The sequence below is a fragment of the Anticarsia gemmatalis genome, chromosome 25 (genome assembly GCF_050436995.1).
Source record: "Anticarsia gemmatalis isolate Benzon Research Colony breed Stoneville strain chromosome 25, ilAntGemm2 primary, whole genome shotgun sequence".
Taxonomy (NCBI): domain Eukaryota; kingdom Metazoa; phylum Arthropoda; class Insecta; order Lepidoptera; family Erebidae; genus Anticarsia; species Anticarsia gemmatalis.
Genome location: NC_134769.1, coordinates 234,226 through 260,434, shown reverse-complemented (window position 1 = coordinate 260,434; position 26,209 = coordinate 234,226). Strand labels below are relative to the sequence as shown.

Below are 26,209 nucleotides of genomic sequence, written 5' to 3'. Positions count from 1 at the left end.
AGAGAGTAACAAAAGTCTGTCAAAAGAAAATATTTTATTTTACCTGCGGTTGTCCGGCGTTGTGACAGATGGCGTCACTGGCGTCACACAGTTGCTGTACTTGTTGTAACAAGCTCTGCTGAGCCGCACCCTCCTTCACGCCGCACAGCTTACGAGTATCTACAGATACATACACCATTGTATAACTTTATATCTTGTGTTAATGACAATAGTTTTTTTAAGAAATCAGAGAAAGATATAGATGAGGATTGAAAAAAATAATCTGTCATAAAAAATACTCACCCTGTGCAACTTGTGGCATCAATGTACTGATAGTATCAACAGCTCGCTGCGCAGACACATAGTCGGGGTTCTCGCGATCTATGTATAAAAAAAATTGTAAATAATCTCAAAAACATATGTGTAAGGGAGGTGATAAAACGTTATAGTATTACATACCAGCCGTGGCTCTGGCGAGCGCGGCGACGGCCGCGTTAAGTTGCGCCAGTCTGTCTGACAGCTGCTGCTGCAGAACTGCACCGTCCTCCTCACGCATCATACTGCACACTACCGGCTGTGAGATACACGTTTAGTTAATTCATGAATTTCTTTACTTCATAAGGGGGTATTTCGAACACCATTGATGGATGTTAGTTATCAACTTCGGCCAATTCGGATGAAAATTCTTGCAGTAAAAACTACCAAGGAAGGTCTGGACAAAATAAACACAAAACACGATTGACAGGTGGCTAAAGAAGCGAGTTAGATAAAATCGAGTCCTTGGACGACCTCGGTACATAAAACTAATAGATATTTATTTGTATTTTAGTTGCTGATTTTTTAAACGTTTCTCACCTGTTTAAGATGTTGCTGTGCTTGATCAAAGCAACTCTTGGCTCCGGACAGACTGTTCACAAACTGTAGACGTTGCTTCTCTCTCTGCTCCGGCGACAACACGATACGTATACCTGACACAGATAAATACAACACATATAAAGACATTTGCAATACTCAACTAAATGGAGGGTCCCTTATGTGGTGCCTTAATTTATACTATTTGATAAACTCGTCTTAGAAAAAATATTACTTATTAATTAGATTAGCCATTTTCATTCACACAATCTCTTTTCCTTCGCTCTATACCCCAGTAAGAGGGTTCCCCAGGGTACGAAGGTCTGCACCTGAACTTTCGGAATCTGGGTTATCTAAGTCTAAATCCTTCATGTAAAGCAATTCCTCACCAGAGCAGTCCTGGCAGGCTTGCACCAGTTTGTCGAGAGTGTCGTCGAGCTGCTGGTGTGAGGCCTGCAGGTGCTGCTGCTCCTTCTGTCCTGGAGCCAGGTGAGGGCGGCAGGCGGAGGTCAGGTCTGCAGCAGATCCTCGCAGCTGTTCCGCCGCTGATACCAAGGCGACGGCGCATTTGGGAGACGATATGGTCGAAGACGTCACCTGTCAACGATAATAACTTAATTGTACTACGTCTCTTTGAAGATGTAGTATGATGAAGAGTTAAGTCCAGACCTGTGCAGTAGTGAGCAGCGCCTGTGCAGCATCCGCGGTCCTGGCGCCCCTGGAATCCAGGTCCTCGGCGGGCGCGCCCTGGACTTGTTGTGTGAGCGCCTGCACTTGAGATAACAGCTCTGACGCAGTCACACAAGCTCCCGCTGATAGATCCATTATCTAAAGAAAACACATCATATATGACAATAATTCAATTTCCAAATAACCAAAGCCATATTCATTGTGTTATTGATAAATATTATTATAGTCACATCCTTACCTCTTTCTCTTTGCTGAGTGACTTGGAAGGACTGAGTGTGAACATCAGTTTTCCAGACGCGTCACTGAACTTGGCAGCCGCGTCACTTAGACCCTGCAAGTATTATACTGCCGTCGTAAATCTAAACACAGTAACTTCAAAATATGCGTTTTGAGAAAAACGCGGTTGAAGTTTAATGGTTAATTTTTGCTCTCATGAAGATACTAATTATTGTATGTTATTTCATGCAACTTTTAATGTTAGTATATAGTTAAATCTTTGATTCTGTATATATATATCTAGTATATTATTATTGTATAAATAATAAAATTAGATAATGTGTTTTAAGCTAGGGTAATAATATAATATTTTTTTCTTTTTTAAGTTACAACACGGTAACTCAACGGTTACTGTGTTGTAACCAAGTTTTACCTATTACTGTGTTGTAACTTTGTAAAGATATTAACATTAGGGGAATTACGACACAGTAAGTATGTACATACTGTGTTATAACTATGTTTCTTAGAAATACGTATAAAATCAGTAATACAGTAAATGAGATACTGTGATTTATTCAAGTATTTGTTGTTTATCTTTGAACAATATTTTATACGCAATCACAGTAACTGAAGAAGCCGTGTTATAATCAAGCAAAAAAAGAAAAATTAAAATCTATTCACGTTAAAAAAACACAGTTAGTAGTAAGATACTGTTATTTAATTTAAAATAACACAGATACTGTATTTTTTATTAAAAAAATTGTTTTTTTTGTAAAAATACTGTGTTTTTATTTAATGTATTTCGGTAACTATCCATCGTACAAACAAACCGAAAACTTTCTCAAATAGCCCGCGGTCTCCTGATTCCAAAGAACTAAACAAACTATAAACACAGTAACTTAAGTTACTGTGTTTACATTTACGACGGCAGTATATTATTAGCATTTTGCTCAAGAGTATATAAAACACCATTTTAGCAGAAGATATTTCGATCTGAGTCCACACTACCTGCGGTTGTCCGGCGTTGTGACAGATGGCGTCACTGGCATCACACAGTTGCTGTACTTGTTGTAACAAGCTCTGCTGAGCCGCACCCTCCTTCACACCGCACAACTTACGAGTGTCTGCAGATACATAATACCATGGGTATTTCGATGTTTATGAAAATATCATCGAAAAAAACAGTATCACCATACAAATATAATGGTACTCACCCTGTACAAGCTGTGGCATCAATGTACTGATAGTGTCAACTGCTCGCTGCGCAGACGCATAGTCGGGGTGCTCACGATCTAACAACAAATTAAAACCTTGAACCTTATTCGATGTTGTCAACCTAGTGTCAGAGTCGTTCAAGCCGCCCGAAAGGCCTTTGGAATGGCTTAACGACTGTTCTCTCTCTAAATCTTATTGATAACAACTGGGATCGACTCTGTACGTGCCCTCTAAAGCACGGAGACGCTCAGTTAAAATACCACTATGCGGCCACTCATCTATAGAAACTCCGCGTCAAGGTTGCTTAACTGATCGTATATCGACCGGTGAGCACAACTACTCACGCGCCCTTATTCAATTACATGGAAAAAGTATGATAAAGTGCTACATACCAGCCGTGGCTCTGGCGAGCGCGGCGACGGCAGCGTTAAGTTGCGCCAGTCTGTCTGACAGCTGCTGCTGCAGAACTGCGCCGTCCTCCTCACGCATTGACGATGAAGCTATCGGCTGTGGAATACCAGAGCTATTAGCTCACTCTTCAGGAGAAGTAAATAAATAAAGTAAAATTAGTAGTGAAAGTAGTAGTTTAATGTTACCTGTTTAAGATGTTGCTGCGCTTGATCGAAGCAACTCTTGGCTCCGGACAGACTGTTCACAAACTGTAGTCGTTGCTTCTCTCTCTGTTCCGGCGACAGTACCACGCGAATACCTGACATACAACCATTTTCACAGATTTCATTTACAATTCTCATCGACCAACTAGAGCCTACGACTATAGAAGACCCAACCCTGAATATCAAAACTTTTTACACACATAAATAGGCCCATATTTGGACACGAGTTTCGTTGAAACTTCCAACCTTTTCATAGCCGAATAGAACGGCAGATATAACTGGCCAGTAAATAAACCGGCCAAACACCATACACAACACACATAAATTTCCCAACTCTAGTTGATCACTGAAATTGATATAATAATATTAAAAAGTAAAGTGTCTCACCAGAGCAGTCCTGGCAGGCTTGCACCAGTTTGTCAAGGCTATCGTCGAGCTGCTGGTGTGAGGCCTGCAGGTGCTGCTGCTCCTTGTGTCCTGGAGGCAGGTGAGGACGGCACGCGTCCGTCAGCTCTGCAGCTGAATCTCGAAGGTGTTCCGCCGCTGACACCAGGGCCACAGCGCATTTGGGAGATGATATTGTCGGAAATGTCACCTGTTCCGAAAAATGTTAAGTATTTCTTTCGTATTCTTTTCAATACTGACATTGCTTTTTTTTTCATTGAGAATGTGCCTTACCTGGCGCTTACCTTTTATATTAAGATCAATAACATTAGATGAAATATAGGATCGGGCGTTGGAGAATCCTCTGAGCAATAATGGACGTTTTTTGGTAAACATAGTGATGAAGACAATGACAGTTAGATCGCTACATAACAATAAATACTGGCTAAAAAAACACCATATTAGCTAAGCACAGACCTGTGCAGTAGTGAGTAGCGCCTGTGCAGCATCCGCGGTCCTGGCACCCCTGCAGTCCAGGTCCTCGGCGGGCGCGCCGCGCACTTGTTGTGTGAGCGCCTGCACTTGAGACAACAGCTCCGACGCGCGGACACATGCTCCCGTGGATAAGTCCATTATCTACGACAAATTAACCAATAACTAAAAAAAAATTACTTAACAAAACATTGGGAACAGTTAGTTTTTACTTGACAAAGAAGACAGCATCAAACTTCATAATAAAACAAAGTATGGAATAATTTTCCTGCAACTCCCATGAAGAACTTAGAACAGTTTTTTTCAGTAATCTTACCTGCTTCTCTTTGCCAGGAGATCTGGCTGGACTGAGGATGAACTTGAGTTTACCAGACGCGTCAGAAAACTTGGCTGCTGCTTCACTCAGACCCTGCAAGTGCGCTTTGATTACCTTCTAATAATTACAGACGAGGAAGTACGAATAAGTAAGGACATAGTTATTTCGACAAGACAACTTGATCAATTGGTAGTTCGATTCTTATTATTTTCTAATCTTTCTCTGTTGAAGAATTAAAATATAATTCTTAAAATTTTAGCTCGTGTCTAAATTGTAAGCGAAACCGGAATTCCATCAGATTTTTTTCTTTATATTCCAATTTTGTAAATCCTTACTCTGTGCGTCATGTTTCCATGTGCGATTTCAGTAATTTTGTACACTATTTATTGCATTAACTAACTAAAAAACTACAAAAACTACCAAAAACTCTTGAAAAACGTTTGCAAACTTTAGAATCATGTCAAGTACATTATGAACTTACCTGTGGTTGTCCAGCGTTGTCACATATGGCCTTGCTGGCTTCACACAGTTGTTGTACTTGTTGTATCAACTGCGCCTGCGCCGCACCGTCCTTAGTTCCACTAAGAGTCTTCGCCTCTGTGAGTTAGAAAAATATATAGTAGCGAAGGTGCAGGCAGACGTATAAGAAATACACCCTCGTTTCCCCGTAACGGCAGACCAATGTATTGGCGAGCCTATTGCAATATATCGGACAAGTTACCAAACTGAAAGACACGACTTCTATTTTGAGTAATCTATAAAGAATTAGGAAAAGACCAATAGCACTTTGCCTCGGGACCTCGAGTTTTGCTCAAATACACCGCCAACCGCGCCACAGAGGCAGTCAAGTCAAGCAGTAGTTTAACCATTTCAATAGTTCAAGCAAATACTTGTAAGAGCTTACTGTGATAATAAAAGTGAAAATGAACATACCTTGTACAAGTTGCGGCATCAATGTACTGATCGTGTTGACAGCTTCTTGCGCAGACGCATAGTCAGGGTTCTCACGATCTACGTACAAAATTTATAGTATATAATATACATTTTAATTTTAATTTTTGTTCAAATTAAGACTATTTTTTGTCGGGTGTACATACCGGCGGTGGCTCTGGCGAGCGCGGCGACGGCAGCGTTAAGTTGCGCCAGTCTGTCTGACAGCTGCTGCTGCAGAACTGCGCCGTCCTCCTCACGCATCGTAGTGGAGACTACCGGCTACGGACAATCGATTATGTATATAACTTATGTAACAAAACTCTTAGTTATACAAAAGAGGTCTTAAAGGTCCAGTTCATCAAAGTCAGGTTCTTAAGGAAAGGCGAGGGCACCAGATCACGGGTGAAGGTACTTATGCGATGGATTGACCAAGTAAAAACTACCGTGGGAGGTCCCTTAAATTTATGCAGTAGACTGACTTCAAAATATATAAGCAAGAGGCGAGACATCATGAGGCGGACGAAATTGGCCACCACGGAACAAAACAGAAGAAACGCAAAAACATGATGAATTCAGTGTCACATTTTAAAGACCAGTCTGAAAGCAATTCGTGGCGAAATGTCGGGAAAGTTCAAAATTAATTTGCTTGGTTTTAAAATATATTATGTCTTTTAATACTACTCCTTGTTACCTGTGAGAGTTGATGCTGTGCATCATCGAAGCAACTCTTGGCTCCGGACAAACTGTTGATAAAGTGCAGACGTTGTTTGTCTTGAGGCTTTGGTAACACTCCCGGCTTGGCTGTATGAAAAAATACCACTTGTTAAAGAATCACTTCTTTGATTTAAATTTATCACCTTTCTATAGGATTTGCTTACTAGTACTGACTGCTTTAAGAACTGTAGAAATGTCATTATAGAAAATAGTCCATAGGTATTAGTTCACGCGGAATAAAAAACTAGTCAGATTTATAAAAAGTAAAAAAGGGAATCTCTTGTAGTCATAAAATATTTGGAAGAAAAAAGCATACCTATTCAATAGAAGGCTTACTCATGAGATTTACTTAGACTAGCTAAAGATTAATAGTAATTTTCACTAACCAGGTAAAGCCGGAACAGCCTGGCACGCCTTCACCAGTTTGTCCAGGCTTGCTTCCAGCTGCTGCTGCGAGTTCTGCAGCTGCAGCTGTTCCTTCTGTCCAGGAGTCACGTGGGGACTGCACGCAGTGGTCAGGTCCTTGGCTGACCCACGCAGGTGTTCCGCTGCAGCCACCAGCGCGGCAGAACAGTGGGGCGAGGATATGGTTGGAGCTGTCACCTGATCGATAAGGATAGTGGCAATAGAGAAAGATTGATCGAAATAATGGTTATCAATTCGTAGCAGCTTATGACTTAGCTAGTTATTTATTAGATGTCTCTACAAGATAAAATTGGACTTTACCTGTGCAGTAGTGAGTAGTGCCTGTGCAGCATCCGCGGTCCTGGCACCCCTGCAGTCCAGGTCCTCGGCGGGCGCGCCGCGCACTTGTTGTGTGAGCGCCTGCACTTGAGATAACAGCTCCGACGCGCGGACACATGCTCCCGCTGATAGGTCTATTATCTACCAATCAAGAAAAATCGTAGTCATTTTCGTCGCAAAAATTCTAAGACATCAATAACCAAGGTTACTAGTAAATTTTCTGGGGGCATTATCACCTGCTCTACAAAAGAAAGAGAAGAAAATGAATCAAGCGTTACCTGTTGTTCCCTCTTGTTATCTCTGCGAGGGTTGACGAGGGTGCCCAACTTGCTCGACGCTTCAGAGAACTTGGCGGCGGCCTCGTTCAGGCTCTGAAATATTCATCACTCTTCAATACCACTCAACAAAATTTGTCTTTACAATATATTTTTGGAGAAGAATATACGTTGTGCTGTCACGAAGCAACATTGAAGATTGAAGAGTGATCAAACAAATCCGAAGGATAGCGGATTTAAATTATATGATTTGTACAGAAGGCTATGAGTCAATGACTTTCAGGAGTGAAGTATAGTTATAGTAGTATCATATACACGACAGGTAAAGCACAATTAGTTACGAAGTGCGGGTTCAAGAAGAGGAATGTTTAGAATAAGTATTGGGCAACATTTTCAATTTCCAGCAGGTACAACAATAAAATCAAATCATTGATCAATAATAACAATGAATTGACAAATGAACGTAGGGATTTAATATTAGAGTTAGACACCTGTAGCGAACAACTTATTTCAAGTAAAGTGTTGTATGAAAAACACACTCAGGACTTGAAGACATCAAACACCACCTTACAGGATAGGTTATCTCAAATGACACTAGACTATGAACAGGAGACTAGAGACTATATACTTACTATAGACTTACCAAGACATGGTAAGCTAGATACAGGATTGATTGATATTAATTACCTGCGGGTCCCCAGCGTTGTCAATGATATCTTTGCTTGCGTCACATATCTGCTTGACTTGCTGCAACAGTTTCTTCTGTTCCTCTCCATCCTTTGTGCTGGCCAACACACATGTTTCTGCAAACACAGAGTGTTTGAAAATCTTGCACATTTATTAAATTATAGTAAACTAGCTGACCCGCGCAACTTCGCTTGCGTCACATAAGAGAGAATGGGTCAGAATTTTCCACGTTTTTGTAACACTTTTTACTGTTACTCAGCTCCTATTGGTCGTAGCGTAATGATACAAAATATTATGCTTTTTTTTTCACGAAAAATATTCTCAAAATTATTTATATCTCTTAATATATGTAACGAAGTTGCGCTAAGGCATATCCGTCATAAAAACAGTTGCCATGACAACGGAATTTTGTTATTTCAATGTCATTATAATATTGATTATTCGCGACTTCGTTCGCCACCTGAATTTTCCCGGGAAATGCTCATTTTCCCGAGGTAAAAAGTAGCCTATGTCCTTTCTCGAGTATCAAAATATCTCTATACCAAATTTCATGCAAATTGGTTCAGTAGTTTAGGCGTGATTGAGTAGCAGACAGACAGACAGACAGACAGACAGAGTTACTTTCGCATTTATAATATTAGTATGGATCTTTGCTGCTGATGGTATAAAAGTATAAGTGACTATCCATATCCATGTACCTGTTAATTCCACGTAAACGGCTGAACCGATTTTAACGGAAAGAGGAGAATTGAAACATAACCATAGTTAAATCAAACACTAATGTTTAGTATCATCATGAAACGATTCAGAAATTAACTTAAATTACTTGAAATCACATCAAATATTGTGATTGTACTTACCACGTACAAGTTGCGGCATAAGTTCAGTGATGGTATTGACTGCTTTCTGCGCAGCTTCATAGTCAGGATTATCACGATCTAAACACAAACGATACACGTTACACGTTTCTCTAAAGTGTTGAACTATGTATCAAGAATATTAGCCAAGAGTCAAATGTGTCCATACCGGCAGTGGCTCTAGCGAGCGCGGCGACGGCCGCGTTAAGTTGCGCCAGTCTGTCTGACAGCTGCTGCTGCAGAACTGCACCGTCCTCCTCACGCATCATAGTACAGGCTAGTGGCTACAAAAAACCAAAACAGTTTAAAAACACTACGGATCGCACTAAAAGTACAGTCATAGTAAAGTACTGTCTAAAACTTGACCATTTGAAATTTAACTTTTTCGAATACTAGGTCTGAAAAGAGCTTATTGATTTATGTTACCATCATTCGTAGAATACAGAAAACATCGGGTTTTATCCTGAATTAGCATTTTTTACGGTATATAGTAGTAACCCGTAATGATATTTATGTTACCTCTTTCATTTGTTTCTCGGCGACACTGAGTCTCTTCTTCGCATCTCCCATAGTCTTGACGAATTGTAAACGCTTCTTTTCTCTCAACTCTGGTGTCATACCGACATTATCTGATAGAAGAATAACAGAAACAAATTGTTAAATTGTCACCCCTCAAGAATTCTATCTTCATGTTCTATACCATTTAAAGAAAAAGTGTCGATCCAATTCAAATGTAACTGTGCCCGTCTGACTTAAATGCTTTCATTGAACTGATAAAAAAGTACAATGAAGAATAAGGATGGGTAGTGCTATAATATCCTAAAGAAGAAAAGTGAGGTGTCCACTCACCACTGTCATCTACTTGACAAGCTCCCAGTAGCTCAGCGAGGCTGTTGTGCAGCTGTCGCTGGCTGTGGTGCATCTCCTGCATCTCCTCGCTGCCGGGCTTCAGGTGAGGGTAGCAGGCCGCAGACAGCTCGTCTGCTCGTCTTCGTAGCTGCTCCACTGCGGAGGCCATCGCGTCTGAACAGCGCGCTTCTCCTATACTTGGTGCTGTCACCTATGAGATTGGAGATTTATTACATTTAATTTCTGTAACCAATTTTCATCGAGCAACAACATCTTCCTGGTTTCAAATTTGTTCAAGGTCTTTGAATGGCTCATCAATCGTAAACTTTGTGGTTAAGGAGGTCGCCACGCCACTTCCATTGTTTTGGGAAGACGTGGGTTCGATTTCCACACGGAACAATTTTTTGTGCGAACTACAAATAGCTGTTTCGGGTCTACAAGAGCAATTCTTGGTGCAGGAGTTGTATTTTATTTATAAAAGTAAAATGTAGAATCCACGCTATATGCAGCACCACAAATTTCTTACAGGCTCACACTTATTGTTCACTTCCCTCTACCCGCGACTTCGTCCACGTGAAAATTTATGCTAGGATTAAAAAAAACATGCAATCTTTCGTAATTATTTCATTAGTATAGGTTCCACAGTACCTGTGCGACAGTGACGAGCGACCTCGCGGCGCAGTCAGCGTCGGCTCCTTTGTAATCGATCTCGGCAGCTGCAGGACCGGTCAGCTTCTCCTTCAGACGGTGCGCGTTGGCGAGCAGGTCTGACGCGTTGTCGTACGCCTTCGATGATAACTGGGTTATCTGTGAAGAATAAAATGGTTAGTAGATGTCTACTCGATTCCTTATAAGTGTAAGTCATCAATGCACAGAAAAAAAATAGTTACAGGCTGTCTAGTTAGAGAAAAGCTTTAAGTTTCTTAGTGTTTTGAAGATATATCTATTCATATAGGATGCAATAAAAAAATCGTGAGGAAATCTTTTAATAGCTCTTCGAAAGGTGCAAAGTTTTACACTTAGTTGTCGCAGGGGGCTAAAGTTAAACTCTTACGCTAATAATGAGATTATATAACAACAAATATATTTATAAATGAAATAAATCTTACCTGCTTCTCCTTTGCCTTATCAGAGCCAGGACTGATGAGAAACGAGAGCTTGCTGGACGCCGCTGCGAATTTACCCGCCGACTCAGCCATGTCCTGTTAACATGTACAAATCATTTCACTTCCACAATTTTCAAACTTTCACTATCACCACGTTGTGTGTCAGCACACGATTGCGTTGGAAGGTCATGGGTTCGATTCCCACACGAAACAATTATTTGTAACAATTATTTTAATATATCGTATCACAATATTTGACAGAAACTATAAATTGCTACTTATTTCAATTTTTGTCCAAGTACAGAACCATGATGTACGGAAGTATTCATTTAGCTTTCGTAGTTGACTGTTCTTAAACTGTATTCTTAACCAACCCCCAGGACGTATAATCCAAAAAGGTTGGTCTACAAAAATTTATATCATTCAATACTTATTTATACTACTTTAACTAATCTTATAACTATGTACATGAACCTTTTACTTTCAAGCTATTTGTAGTGAACCAGGTAACGAAACCATAGCGCGAGTTAGGAACTTGGTACAACGCCATCTATCGAGCGTCGAGGCAACTTTGTATTTATGTGAACTAATTTTACTACTGATACACGAACAGATATACTAATATTAATGTATGAAAACTACTGTCAATACTACTTGATAAAATAACTGGAATTTATTTGAAACTGGTGAATTCAGAGAGCTAAAGCAACTTGAAGATTAGTACAAGCAAATAAAAGAAAAAAAGTTTAAAAAACTATTATTATGTACCTAATGCTGCGTTGTATTAAGTTTCTTGTTTTATTTGCAATGCGTATAAGTATGACGAAGATGCTCTGCGTAATAATGCTTCAGTAAAGTCTGCGAATAAAGGTTAGAGGGGTTCGTTGCGTTTTTAACGCAAATAAACGAGCATTCAGAAGCAAATAGAGAAAATTCCACGAAGTTTTCAAGCGGTGTCTAACCTCTTTTGTCATAAGATTTCACAATAATTATATTATACGTTTGTTTTTTTATGTAATGCCGCATTTTTACTTATCAGAAAATTATACATTACAGCTGTATACTTAGTTCCTAAGTTGTTACATACGCTTATTGAGACACCTTATCAGTATATCCAGGTTTTACAATAGCTATTGTAAACCTCGATGCATATTAATAATACAATTTTTAATTAATTATTTAATTTTCGATTTACTACGGCTTCTTTTGGTCATATTTCGTTGACCAAACTCTACGACATTGAGATCATCCATTTATACAACGCCCGGAACAAAAGTACTTAACCTAATGACTACTTATCAAACTACCAGTAGGTACAATAATTAACTGCCTCTGTGGCGCGGTCGGTAGTATATGCGACTGCGGTGCGAGAGGTCTCGGGTTCGAATCCTGGGTCGGGCCAAAAAGTCTTTTCTGAGATTTTCTGTCAAGAATTTCTTAGAGATTGCCCGGAGTTAGGAAGTTGAGGTCGAAGACCTCCGTGCCTCGGAGAGCACGTAAAGCCGTCGGTCCTGCGCCTGACCTCTCACTGGTCGTGTCGGTTATCCGTCCCACCAAACTATGAGAGTGATGGAATAGAGAGTGTACCTGTGTATTGTGCACACACTTGGACACTATAAACAAAGGCCTGCACAGATGGCCAGTTTCAATGAAACTGACCGCCGCAGCCGTATATCGGCTAGGAGGACATTATTCTTATAGGTACAATAAAGTACACTCACGTCTAGATTCTCCACATTGTTGCACAGGTCCCTGGTGGCGTCGCACAGGGATGCGAGCTGCTGTTTCATCGATGCGCGAGTGGCTTCGTCCTGACCCGCCGCCACCGCCTCCGACTCTGAGGAACACACATTTATGTTTATATTATATAAATAGGGGAAAGGAAAGCCTCGCAGTGTCTGAGAAATCTTGGAAGATATCTTAAAGGTAAGGTCAAGATTTAACTAGTATAATAGCTCTGCTAGACAGACTGCCGATATTGTAATTATGAATTAGGTCGGGGAAAAAGTATTTTCGCATTAAAGTATGTATGAACTTGTAAATTGTAATAAAATCTCTTTGGCTTCAAGAATCCAAAATGAGTACACGTTTCATTAAGTTTCTTCCAGTGAGCTCGTGAGGTACCCAAATATCGAGCTTTTTTGTGTAGATAAAAGATTTTATTACAAGTTCATACATACTATAATGCAAAAAGACTTTTTCCCCGACCTCATATTATTGCGAAACCGGTACAAAAAACAAACTATCCTACCCTAAAAATATGTAATAAAAAATACACAATAGTATTAATTAGTATAACTATTATTATCTATATACATACAATAAAAGCTTTATGAATGTTATTAAAAAGAAACTTGCGAACAACTTACCTTTAGTGATTTGTGGCATCAACTCAGATATGGTGTTGAGAGCCAGCTGTGCTGTGCCGTAGTCCACATTGTCGGGATCTGTGTGACAATATAAAATAATAAATTTGTAAATACATAATATTGACCGTTGTCCACTCGATCACATTAAATGACAACGGTGAGACTCTAGCACACCGCTGTACATCTATGAAACAAACGAAAAAAAAAGTAACACGAAATACATCAAATCACGTGTTGCCCACGCGGGTACACAAAAGACAAAAACCGTTACATAGAATACATTTATATCCAAAAAAATCAACGATATATATGTCAGTGAAGTTTAAAATCTAAGTTCGGTTGGGGAAATTTCAGCAAAACATAAAAAATATAATATATCATACAAATTTTATTCACAGCTTGCAACATGTCCGTTATTGACTAGAATTACTCAAACTTATAAAAACATCATTCAATACAAACCTGCAGTGGCAGCAGCGAGCGCCGCGATGGCCGCGTTGAGCTGTGCTATCTGCTGCGCGAGGCGGCGCCGCGCCTCCTCCTGCTGCTGGGGGGACACTGCACCTCCGGGACCCTGGGGGACCAGACCATCGACACCAATCAACTATTGATAATCAACTTCTTAGAAAGCCTTAGGCCCTGCGCCCATTATCGGCATCGGCAAAGAAAACTATCCTTTAGCATTTCTACATGCAAGCGCACACTCGGAAACTATTTTTTGGTATGCTAAAACGCCTATTGGGTTATTGACGAGTCCTGAAGCATGTCAAGACAGAATTTGCGATTTGTACGTGTGTGCATATAGGGATCTAGAACAAGCCATTTCCTTGCCGATTCCGATAATGGGCCGGGTTTTAGCATGCACGATTTATCTAGGTTAAAGTTAACAATTCTGTGTACCTAACTACCCTATTCGCGAAATAAAGTAGCTATACCAAACAGACCACCGTCAGCTGCATAAATATTCAGGTCACAGTTATTCTAAATTCGGAGCTTCAATTTAAACACCTTCGCGAACCTTGCATAACCAGCTCTACTAAGTTGTCTATAAGGGCCAGTCCGCAACACTCTATTGCGACGACGCGCTACTAATATTTACGACACTTAACAATTTTAAACTCTCGCGACTTGTACACATAATATCATAATGAAACGAGTCTTAAACGCGATAGAAAATTAAAGGTTAAGATACCTTGTATGTTTACCCGAAGTTTCGGTCGAATTACATCGACCGTGGGGTGATTGACCTTTAATTTTCAATCGCGTATAAGACCCGTAGCATTATAATAAGTATTATGACTAAGTACATCGCTTGTGTAAAAATCTTGTACAGCTGTGCGATATCGTTTTTGCAATCAGTAGAAACAAAACACAGTGTTGTAGCTTCACTGGCTTCGCCCTAAGGTGTGTGTACAAACACGAGGGTATCTTAATAAAATTAAAAGTACATAAGTGTGAAGGTAAATTTTTTCCATGTCTTTTCTTTGTATTATGGACGTAAATGTTTAACTATCTAAATTTATTTATCAACTAATTAAGAAATTTATTTATTTATCTGTTAAAATTGTATTTTTTAATATTTTAAGCTTTTTTAATGTACTATTGCAATTAAAAAGATACCATTGTAATCAAGTTGCGTTATGTCGATTTCAATACATTTTTTGCCAATCTACACATTTTCAATATATTTTAGTGAAGATTATTATCAAAATTCTAATAATCATTATTCGCTTTTATTATCAAAGTGTATTTATGATAACAATCCATCATACCCTTTTGTATTACGTCACAGCTGTATTAAAGATACTCTTTGTATATGAACAGTAATTTGAACTGGTACAAACACGGCGCCGTGGCTTAGTTGGTTAAAGCGCCTGTCTAGTAAACAGGAGATCGCGAGTTCGAATCTCGCCGGGGCCTTGGTTCATAACTAACCTTTTTTGTTATTCTTTCCTTTATTTTTTTACACATTTAGTATTTATTTTGGAAATAATGACTTAGATTCATGAAATATCGCGTTTCTTTTTGTTAGTTTTTATTTATTTTGGCGACAGAACGCTCTACAATACATTCACTTTTTGTTATCAGTTATTCTTGTTAATTGATTCCCAAGCAATTAACTACAATGCCAACATATTATGTATGTTGGGTTCGATTGCTATACGGAACAAATAGTTCAAACAAACATAAATGTTAGTATTTATTATTAAGTAATTGAGTGAGTTGTTCAAAATATTTATTTATTTGTTATGTAATAATGTTGTAGGGTATACTTACATTGCCCCAGGTGTCAGGCAGTGGTTGTAGGTTGTTCTTGGCGCCCGACAGACTGCACACAAACTTGAGACGTTGACGCTCTTTCAGAGGTAGAGACTCGTCGTCCGCTCCTGTTACATGCAAATTATAATATATTCGAGAAATAATTGGATGTGCAAATCATAGCTAATAAATAAGTTCATATGTATATTTAATAAAAAATAAATATCGCGACGAATTGAGAACCTACTCCTTTTTTGAAGTCGGTTAAAAAAAATGCCAGTTGTAGGTAACTATAAAAAGCTTCCGTAAAAAACTTTTATGTTGAATAATTACACAATTGGAATCCGTAAAATACATGATAAACACTTTTGTCATTTCCTCTAACAATTGATTAGCTAGCATAACATGTCTTTGTAAATGAAGTATTGTAATAATTCGCAAAAAAAGAGCGATTGGACGATATAACGGACCCATACTCGCACACTCTCTGACAATATACCCAATAATTACTTTTTTTATCACAATTCTCCGCATTAATAAATATTAGGTCGGGAAAAAAGTATTTTCGCATTATAGTATGTATGAACTTGTAATAAAATCTTTTTGGCTTCAAGAATCACAAATGAGTACACGGTTCTTTAGGTTTCTTTCAGTGAGCTCGTGAGGTACCCAAATATCGAGCTTTTTGTGTAGAGAAAAGATACAAGTTAATACATATTAGAATGCGAAAATACTTTTTCCCGGACCTAATATATAAAACACAGACTCGTTCTAATTTACCTCCAAGCGTAGCATAAGCATCTTTAAGTCTATCCAGCGCGTGGTACACGTCCATCTCCTGCTGGTGCAGCTGAGCGTCCAGCGCGCCGTGTCCGGGGCGCTCGGCCAGCGGCCGGCAGCGAGCCGACAGGCGCTGGACGGAGGACGACAGACCCTCGGCCGCGGCGGTCAGCGCGCTCTGGCAGTGCGGCTCGTGGATAGCTGGCGCCGTCAGCTGGGGAGAAAAGGAAGTGTTAAGAAATGTACCTAATAGTAAAGTTAAGGTAAAATGCGTGTTCGCGTTAATTCCCGTATTCTATTATACATTAAACATGCAACGCGAGAGTTTAAAAGTTATGATGAGTTCGCAACGTTAAAATATCAGTCAATACTATATAATAATTTACTAAGTTTTGAAGCACATCAATTAAAAATCTTATAAATTTTAAAAGTAGCGAATAATTGCAAATAGACTGTGGATAAAACCCTAGTTAAGGTAAATGGGGTGATAATGTATCTATCTAATAAGTTACTTTATTAATACATACTTAATATTATGTAAACCTAAAATCACGCATCTTCCCATAAGGATAGGCAGAGACCAAAGAACGCCCCATGCCATTATCAATAAAAAGGCACTTAAAATAAATATAGTTACCAAATAAGACTACACTATTTTATACTTTTACAATGAAGGCGAAAGGCATACACATCTATGACTTCTAAAAGTCATGTGCAATTAAATAACAACTGTATCACTTGTGTAAACAGATCTCTTGCATGATACTTAAGTAATTCCTCATATTATTACAAAGACATTGATATATTTTACCTAAACTAAGAATCGCTTGTGAAACTTCCTCACAATCTAACTCAGCTCTTCATCAAACAGCACTAAGTATAGTAAACTAGTAGTTAAGCAGTGTTACCAGTGCACAAGCCAGCAGGTCCCTGGCGGCGGCGGCACTCTTGACCCCGGCGCGGTCCACCTCCTCGGCAGCCGGCTCGTCTGGCGCCGTGCCCTTCAGCTGTTCCGCTGACATCAGCAGCAGGGATGTCTTGGCACCCGCTTCTTTCGCTAGCTCGATTATCTACAACAAATCATCAATTAATAATATATATTAGTTTCAATTTCTCGTCTTTTTCTTCTCTCTGCGCCGCTTTAAGAGACACTGGCATAGAATTTTTTTCTAAGACATTACGTCGATATTCTATTTTGTATATAAAGTCAATAAATAAACAAATTTATGGGTGGAAAAAAGAATACTAATATCATTTTAGATATGGCGCTATAAAAACGTATGACTTAAGAGGTAAAATCAGGCGAATTAAAAAAATAGATTTGTTATTATAAATTGTTTAGAAGTTTTCATCGTATATCGTTTGTTTTGAAAAACTTTAATAGAATATGCATTTTTAATGAGAGTACAACAATACATTATGGTTACCTCGTCTTCCTTCTGTGCATTCTTGCCGCGAGCGAACTTGAAGATCAGTTTGTCTGCGATATCCGCGTAACTGTTAGCCGCTTCTTGTACTTTCTGTAAACAACGAAATTGTTAAAGAATTGCTAGTAAAAATATTACATTTTGTTGATAACACATATTACGAAATAGAACATCAATGAGACTGACTACTTGTTTCGTAAACTTCGTACAAAACATTTGAAATAGTCATAAAAATAAATAAATAAATTTAACCCATTGTACAATGTGCAATGTCCCACTGCTAGGCAAGGGTCTCCTCCCGTAATGAGGGAGGGGCTAGGCCTGGAGTCCACCACGCTGGCCAAGTGCGGGTTGGGGACTTTGCATGCCCTCAATCAATGTATTAAACAAATTTTAGGCATGCAAGGTTTCCTCACGATGTTTTCCTTCACCGTTGGAGCATGTGATAATTATTTCTAATACTTACACACATAACTTCGAAAAGTCATTGGTGTGTTGCCTCGGGTTCGAACCTGCGACCACTTGCATATTACAAATATTTTTAATTAATGTTATTTACGTAAAGTACCTTTATAGTGCTAATTAACCACTGAAATACTTGAAAGAAACAAAGTTTCCTAAAATAAATCGTAATAAACTGACCTCGTGATCATCAGTGCCTGTCAGTGAGCACAGTTTCTTGGCTCCATCGAGCAAAGTTCGCAGATCATCTTGTAACTCCTTGCGTGACACTGGGTCTTTGGTACTGCCCAGCATTTGTGCATCTATAAGATTACAACAATTTTAAAAATTGTTCTGTTTCAGTATTATACTTATAAAATAATCAAAAGAGAGGGTCTCTTTTGATTATTTTACTTATCTAATCTAATTTTCAGTGCGCTTATTCAGACACTTTCTGGCTACAAAGTTTCACATTTAATTTACTGAAATATATTATAGGTATGGCTATGTTACCTCTAGCTATTTTCGGCATCAATTCGTTAATAGTGTTCATAGAGTCTATCGCGGCGGCGTAATCTATGTTGTCCGGATCTGAAACAAATAATAAGAAACTAATAAGTTGCCTACAGAAAAATACTAAACATCTTTAAACAGCTTAAAGGGCATAATTCTGGAATCAATACTGTGCGACAAATATACGACGCCGTGTTATCGTGTAGGTTCTCCATCGGACAACTAAATTCCAAAAGGAATACAATGTTATTTTCTAAAAATCTTTTAAATTGAGAGTTTAATGGCAATAAAAAAGAGGTTTCAAAGCAGAATTATCTTGAATTTTACACAAAAAGATTATGACGATAATAGAGTTAGTCACCAGAATGTGCAGTGAGGTACAAGGCGAGCGCAGCGTTGAGCTTGCCCATGCGGTCCTGCAGCGCCTTCTCCAGGCGCCGCGCCTGCTCCTCCTCGATGGCCGGCCCGCGGTACTCCTGGACAATACACGTAATATATCTTACTTTCAGTTTCTCTGTAAAAAATCCTCAAAATGCTAGTAAATAGCAGTCACACTTTTTGAAAAATAATTGTTCATCAAGTAGGATACTATGCATTCTAGATAGAACAAGCACAGTCGTGTTCACATGAGAAGAAATGCTTTTTAGAGATGAACTTTGAAAATATTCTAGCTCCTCCTCGCAGCAGTTAGTTGAGAGGCGTAAGTAATAAACCTGGACGCCCGTAACATTTCCAAATATCTCGACTTTCACTTAAAAAGGTATTACTTAAGAATATCAATTTAAGCCCTTTTAGTGGCCTGGAAAATGGATCACTGCCGTTTTGCCTCCCTGTTGTACACATATAGCGATAGGTAGGAAGAAGTTACCTCTTCCACGGCGTGCAGCGCGTGGTCGATGCCGGTGAGCGCGGAGCTGGAGGCCGCCATGAAGGACTCGCGGCGAATGAACATGTCCTTCTTCTCGCCTGCTATTATACTGTTCTTTGACCGCTGAGGACAAAGTAAATAAAATATGAATAATTTGTACATAAGAGCTAACTACTACAGAACAAACGGCAGTCACTGTTGAAAGCAACGCAATTACGCACTACTTCTTTAAAATATCATACATGCCATATCCGAAAATGTCTTAAGGCGAAGTCTTGTAATTAACAACTTTAGTCATATGTAATACGGAACGAGCTTATATACCGTATATAATTAAAATTACAACAAATTATCCGTATAACCCTAATATACTTACTCTAAGCACTTCACTGCGCCCCACACTGTTGGGGTCGACCGAACAGTACATGTCTGTAGTGAGTGCCGCGATCTTCTCCGCAGCATCCTTCGCTTCACTTGTATCCTGAACAAAACAATAATTGCTTTATTAACAAAAGCAGAGACCAAACAACGCCACTTTGTACGATTTTCTTCATCTCGTCATATAGGCTAATAAGTAAATTAATTAAGCTACGGAAAGTATATAAACTCTATCGTTATATTATACTCACGACTTGTCCGGGCTGCGTGCAGGCAGTGAGCTTGTTGACGTAGTTGACGAGGTCCTGCATCTCGTCCAGCAGCATCTTCTTCGACTCCTCGATGGTCTGCTTGCGAGCTGTGGCTTTCACTCCTACACATAAATAATAAAGAATACTCTTTAAACAAAGCTTCAAAGAAGTATACTTCTATATCGTTTTTGAGCATTAATAAACTGATCGTAGTGAAGCAGAAAGGACTCAATCCACACTTTGACTTTTCTCTGGATCTTTTCTTTGGACTCTCATGAGGGTAAATTTTGAACACTCTTGATACTGTGGGTTGAGTCGAGGTAGTAGGAAAAGTAGTTTTCATGTACATTTTAAAAATAGGGATTTCACTACATCATAGATTAGACCCTCAAGAGAATGATTGCATACATAACTCCATTGTGGTCAAAGAGTGGATTTAGTCCTTTCTGCTTAACTACGTCCTAACTATCGTTAGTTAGTGTCATGTCTACATTATTCATTTATTATCATTTTCCTGGTAATTTTTTTAGTTACAAACAGTTGATAAAAGAACAAGTAATCGGTGTAAAGAACTGTATTCAGTTAAATAACTTCATCTTACCATTCTCAACGGCCGGGAGATTAGCTTGCAACTGTTGCGCTAACATCTGACTGTTCTGTATGTTGGCCTCCGTTGGATCTGCACAAGTAATTACATAAGTTTTATAGGTCAACAATCAACATACGTGACAATATAGTACTATCGAACAAACTGAATCATGACCCACCATGTGCTCATTTTCTAAAACACGTCTATATACGCGTAGGTCGAAATTGGCTTGAACCTTCGTTTCCTTGGTAATGAATTTGTTATCTGTCATTATTGCGACAAATCTTTGTCCGCCAATACAATAATGCTTTGTTATCGTTTTCAACAGGCTCCGTGGCGTAGTGGGTTGATGTTACGACTGCCACGCGTCAGGAGTGGGTTCGATACCCACTCAGGGCATGGTTTATTCGGCCATTATAGGAAATAATGTAACTATAAAAATTAAATAATATAGGGTAACCAGCATAGTTATTACCCGGTTAAGGAATTGATACACAATTTTGGTCAATAGTATCTTTATTTAGTAAAACATTGTCAAAAACTCTATTATAAACGCAACTTAAATATTATTTCTAAAAGAACATCAGTCCTTTGTTTCAATAACTTTATACTAATTCAATATAAAACACTTAAAAACCAGAAATACTAGCGCATACTGTTAATTCAAATGTGTTATCCTTAACAAATATTGCAACAAACTTACTTTTTCTTTTCGAACTACAAACCTGTCGCACAAACGTCGGACATGAGTTCTATAAATTAAAAATGTTACCAATATTCTAAAAGTGACTTAAATGGCAATTAATTTGAACTGGTTACTTTAGAAATTAAAATAAACGTATTATTCCTTAACATTGGCAATCACTGTATGATGGGCAATTACTATAATGGTTACCCTAATCGTTTCACAGATTTCTAAATGACGTGCTTTTTGATATTTGACACAAATTGGTTTTTTCGTAGTGAAAAGAGTTTGGACTATTTACATTCTACATTCAAATTAAGAGTGATTTATCGAAAACGTATCTACGCACTGTAATAACAAAGGTCAAAGTTGTATGTAGTAGATACATCATAACACAGTCGTATGCATGATTAAAATGTCCTAAGTGCAACTTTGACGATAGAGACGAAATTCTTACTGTTTTGACGGTGTCAAGCGAATTATCGGCAAAATGGGTCATGAATCAGTTGGTTCGATAGTACATAACAGTGAAATCAAAAAAACCTATAATTTAGGTAAAAATGTCAGTGTTTTAAAAAAAACGTTATACCATCTTTGCCTACAGGTCTTCAACAGTTTCCAAACGAATTTTTTGAAAAGTAGTTTCCGTTTATAACCGTCAAAGTTAAAACCATCTATCATTTGTGGAAACAGTGAGACAAATGTTCTTATAATTAAGCAATAATCAGGCATACATAATCCTATCTAAATAAAAGATCATGATAGTAATAGTTGAGTGCATACCAGTAAGTAGTGTGACAATCTGCACGGAGGTGGAGTTCATTCTCTTCAGTTTGTTGGCGCACTCGTCTATTTCGATGGGCTGCGCGGCCTCGCTCGCCGACGCCACTGCTCCCATCTGAACATAACATACATTATAACAAATCTAAAATACATAAAACTCAAACCATCTTGACATAGTATAACTATTTCTTAGAAATAAACTGAGTATTTCACATTTCCATAAAGGCATTTTTCAATTATTGAGTGCACAACAGATTGCAGATTGAGGACATTGCATTCCATAGAGGAATGGTTTAAAAAACTCTAACGTGGAAGGTTTCATTATATTGTTTTCGTTCCGTTATATCTAATTCGAATTATTTCTTTAACTACTAAGCATACGTAAAAAAGACGAAGTGAAAATATTTTAACGTAAAAAAAATATTTTGAGCATGGATGATGAATAAAGAGTTGTGAAAATGTATACCTTAGCATTCTGCGGGTTGTTCATCTGGTTGGTGCGTATGATCTGCTGCATCGTCATCATCTGCGTGCCTTGCTGAGCTGATTGACCTGTGCGAATTGACAACTTTTAGCATAATATATGTGGTTCACACAAGTAACTAGAGTGGAAATCAAACCCAGAGAGATCAAGCGTATGACTGACAGCATTACGTGCTCTCCGGGGCACGAAGGTGTGTTATCTCAATTTACTAACTTCGGGCAGTCCGTTAAGTGTTTCTTAACTGAAAAACTGAAGAGTAATTATATGGGATTCTCTGCTACTCTGACTACTGATGCTTTACAGTGACAGTAGTCACAAGTCCATCTCTATCAAAGGTACTATACCTTGATCATATGATATGATCCTGTTGGGTCCTACGAAGGTCTCCGTCATCGGTTTACTCGCGCTGTTCTGAACGAACTGGATCATATGACTCCTGGGTAACAAACAAACACATTAACATTATAGACATAGTACTTAAGTATTATATAAGTACTTTTGTCTTGTTTACATGGGCATAGGCAAATAATGCACTCAAACTTTATCAAAATTTAATGTGTTTACGGGTCAATACGCCGGGACCATTGCGTCGGATGGTCGTGGCTTCGATTCCCACACGGAACAATAATTTGTGCGATCCATAATAATTATTTAGAGTCTGGTTGTGTTTTGTGTCCGTTACATTTGTAAAAGTCCCCCTGAGACATGAGACAATTCATAGTTCGGGAGACATCCTTTAAATAAAAAAAAATGTTTAAGAATTAAGTCATAATTAGAAACAAACATCCAAAGTTTCGTACTCATAATATTAGTTATAAAAGTATAGATAGACTCACTGTCCATGTTGTATATTGTCCTGGCAGATGGCCATGGAGTCGCCAGGGTCGGCCGCGGGGCGGGACAGCATGCGGCGACGGATCAGGTCGATGTAGCCCTCCAGGATGTCTCTGATGCGGTACGCGTCTTGAGTCTTGCAGCAGTACTCCTTGTCACTACGAACCAAATTAAGGTCTTTTAGTAGATTTAATGTGTGTTTGTTAAATACCGAGATCCCCGGACTAAACCGACGTGAGCTATTATTGATCTCATGTTAGATCAGAATGGTTAACTGTGACCTTAACCGCAATGGTGAGATGATTGTGCCACCTTCCAAAATGCCTTATTTGGAAGACCAGGCGGAAAGCTATTGCCTAGCAGTGTAGCATTCCCCTAGGAAAAAACATTCACCCAAATCGTTTCACTTGTTCAGAAACTACGGAACTACAGGCGAATAGACACATAACAGCAGATAATCATAACCACTTGAACCAGTTACATACACCTCTACATACTTTGAAGAGTAGGAGAGGAAATAGGGAGTTTCGACTTTAATTAAAGTATTATGTAAGTGGTTCAACAAATTCTACTACAGGATCCTCAAAAGCGGTAAGAGGCTCTCACCTGTAGTCACCGAAGTTGAGCGTGAAGGTGCCCGACTTGCCGACGTGGTAGGTCTTGACGTGGGTGAGCGGCCACTGCTGCAGGATCTCCTTGGTGTTCTCGTCCAGGCGCAGGATCGCCTCCGAGTTGATGCCCAGCAGCCGCGGCACCAGCTTCTTCTTGTCTTTTTGCTTCTCCTGTTATATGAAAGTAACAGATAACTGATTCAGAAGTTGAATTTTGGGTGTTAAGTATAAGGGTGCCTTCAATTTGCCACTAAATGCCGCGCGGAGGCAGCGCGTCTGCAACGCTGCGGTCGTGTTGCTTTGTAAATCCCATATAATAGTACACACCGGGCATGTTAGCAATCTTCGCACTTCTATTATCATTGTTAATTTTCTAGTATCAATTACAAAAGCCCAATAGCACTCTTCCTCAACCGGGAATCGAACTCGAGATCACATAATCACTCGGTGATTAGCAGTCGCTTAGACAGCAGATGCAGTGTATTTCTATATCTTGTCAACTATTAATCGATGTTTACCTTGACCAAGAAGAAGGTGACGCCATACGTGGGCAGATCCCTGGCGGTCTTGATGTACAGGCTCTTAGCGTCGAGGGGAGACAGGCCCTTGTGCTTCTGGTACTGCTTCAGCAGCTTCTTCTCGATGCCCCACACGCCGATGTATTGTTCTGGGAGGTACTCGCTCAAACTAGGAGGATATGGGTAATTTGTAATATAGCATATATTAGGTCGGGGAAAAAATCTTTTCGCATTATAGTATGTATGAACTTGTAATAAAATCTTTTCTCTACACAAAATAGCTCGATATTTGGGTACCTCACGCGCTCACTGAAAGAAATCTAATGAACCGTGCACTCATTTGTGATTCTTGAAGCCAAAGAGATTTTATTACAAGTTCATACATACTATAATGCGAAAAGACTTTTTCCCCGACCTAATATGTAATATTATAATGTAACGGGTCTTAAACGCGATTGAAAATTGAAGGTTAAGATATCTTATTTGTCTACCCGACATTATAATATTATGAGTACAAGTCGCGAGAGTATGATTTTGTCTCTTTGAGAAAGGTCTGTCAGTAGCGCTACCATGAGTTGGTAACTATAGTCTCCCGGAGACACTGTAGTTCTCGTAAAACTCGAACAGCGCCTCTAGCGGATAGTTAAGGTACCAAAATTGCTACCATGGGTCGCCATATTTAATAACGTGTAGTTAAATTAAACAACAGTGAATGTAGATTGGCTTTGTCGTTCATTCTTTCCCTATTTGAGCCCACTGTTGTAGTTGCGTTCTCACGTTAACTACTCTAGTTTTTAACTACGCCAACTCATGGTAGGGCTACTGTTCTCCTTTGTACGTAACTTCGCTACGTTGAGCTAAATTCAAATGCTTAAATTCAGCTCAATTTGATTTAGCTGTACCTAGTCTTCTAAACCAGAATCTTTGAGGGTCACACTAAGCATTGATGCGATAGGGAATTAAACCCGGCTTATGATTTTAGCAGCCATCTTATCTAAGATTAATTCTACACTACACCTATTAGATTATTTTGAGGTAGGTAACTACTTACATTCGTTATTCTTAATAGAAATATTAAATAGAAAAAAGGAAAGCCTACTTTTCAGACTCCAGGAATCGCGCTTGGGACTAATTAGTATGACTTTTGATTAGTATGTAGGTAAAGTTGATGAATTCTTACTTTTCAATGAAGCCAGGTTTGTGCTTGTCTTCCTGGAAGTCTTCGAAGTGTATCTGACATTGAATACCCGCGAACTCCGCCGCTATAATACACCACATATCATTAACATACGATAAAAGTAATAAGTAATCGAAAAGAGTGGCCAAAAGCTTCTTGCCAGTTCTTCTCACAAACTGGTACTACCTTACTGGTACGTAATACCTTTAAAACTGGTAGAAAATATATTTATTTGTTTATAAAATTATGTGTCAATATTTGATCCTAATGGTTGGATTACGATTTTTCTCTTTGTACATAGTAGCAATACAACTTTAGT

At 38.9% G+C, this 26,209-nt stretch overlaps 1 protein-coding gene and 1 non-coding gene across 4 annotated transcripts in view; one reads left to right on the top strand and one right to left on the bottom strand.

Moving 5' to 3' along the window:
* LOC142983900 (uncharacterized) overlaps positions 1-26,209 on the bottom strand; it is a 76,669-nt gene that overhangs the window by 34,010 nt on the left and 16,450 nt on the right. For all 3 annotated transcript variants that reach the window (XM_076131084.1, XM_076131083.1, XM_076131085.1), the window contains exons 7-55: positions 25,894-25,975; positions 24,714-24,882; positions 24,191-24,366; positions 23,587-23,742; positions 23,095-23,186; positions 22,733-22,818; positions 22,267-22,381; positions 20,811-20,888; positions 20,210-20,331; positions 19,957-20,061; positions 19,581-19,703; positions 19,074-19,188; positions 18,713-18,790; positions 18,401-18,522; positions 17,759-17,851; positions 17,240-17,401; positions 16,332-16,545; positions 15,570-15,679; positions 13,755-13,866; positions 13,293-13,370; positions 12,645-12,760; positions 10,927-11,019; positions 10,466-10,624; positions 9,818-10,028; positions 9,488-9,597; positions 9,138-9,252; positions 8,972-9,049; positions 8,112-8,227; positions 7,428-7,520; positions 7,132-7,290; positions 6,792-7,008; positions 6,383-6,492; positions 5,856-5,970; positions 5,692-5,769; positions 5,240-5,355; positions 4,759-4,851; positions 4,428-4,586; positions 3,954-4,161; positions 3,549-3,661; positions 3,345-3,459; positions 2,952-3,029; positions 2,746-2,861; positions 1,760-1,852; positions 1,501-1,659; positions 1,221-1,428; positions 835-947; positions 439-553; positions 283-360; positions 44-159 (exon numbers count right to left, since the gene is read on the bottom strand). In XM_076131084.1, the coding sequence (XP_075987199.1) occupies positions 44-159; positions 283-360; positions 439-553; positions 835-947; positions 1,221-1,428; positions 1,501-1,659; positions 1,760-1,852; positions 2,746-2,861; positions 2,952-3,029; positions 3,345-3,459; positions 3,549-3,661; positions 3,954-4,161; positions 4,428-4,586; positions 4,759-4,851; positions 5,240-5,355; positions 5,692-5,769; positions 5,856-5,970; positions 6,383-6,492; positions 6,792-7,008; positions 7,132-7,290; positions 7,428-7,520; positions 8,112-8,227; positions 8,972-9,049; positions 9,138-9,252; positions 9,488-9,597; positions 9,818-10,028; positions 10,466-10,624; positions 10,927-11,019; positions 12,645-12,760; positions 13,293-13,370; positions 13,755-13,866; positions 15,570-15,679; positions 16,332-16,545; positions 17,240-17,401; positions 17,759-17,851; positions 18,401-18,522; positions 18,713-18,790; positions 19,074-19,188; positions 19,581-19,703; positions 19,957-20,061; positions 20,210-20,331; positions 20,811-20,888; positions 22,267-22,381; positions 22,733-22,818; positions 23,095-23,186; positions 23,587-23,742; positions 24,191-24,366; positions 24,714-24,882; positions 25,894-25,975 (6,038 nt within the window). The remainder of the gene's footprint in view (positions 1-43; positions 160-282; positions 361-438; positions 554-834; positions 948-1,220; positions 1,429-1,500; positions 1,660-1,759; positions 1,853-2,745; positions 2,862-2,951; positions 3,030-3,344; positions 3,460-3,548; positions 3,662-3,953; positions 4,162-4,427; positions 4,587-4,758; positions 4,852-5,239; positions 5,356-5,691; positions 5,770-5,855; positions 5,971-6,382; positions 6,493-6,791; positions 7,009-7,131; positions 7,291-7,427; positions 7,521-8,111; positions 8,228-8,971; positions 9,050-9,137; positions 9,253-9,487; positions 9,598-9,817; positions 10,029-10,465; positions 10,625-10,926; positions 11,020-12,644; positions 12,761-13,292; positions 13,371-13,754; positions 13,867-15,569; positions 15,680-16,331; positions 16,546-17,239; positions 17,402-17,758; positions 17,852-18,400; positions 18,523-18,712; positions 18,791-19,073; positions 19,189-19,580; positions 19,704-19,956; positions 20,062-20,209; positions 20,332-20,810; positions 20,889-22,266; positions 22,382-22,732; positions 22,819-23,094; positions 23,187-23,586; positions 23,743-24,190; positions 24,367-24,713; positions 24,883-25,893; positions 25,976-26,209) is intronic.
* Positions 15,139-15,212, top strand: TRNAT-AGU (transfer RNA threonine (anticodon AGU)). The gene has a single exon. It is a non-coding gene; the product is annotated as a tRNA-Thr (tRNA).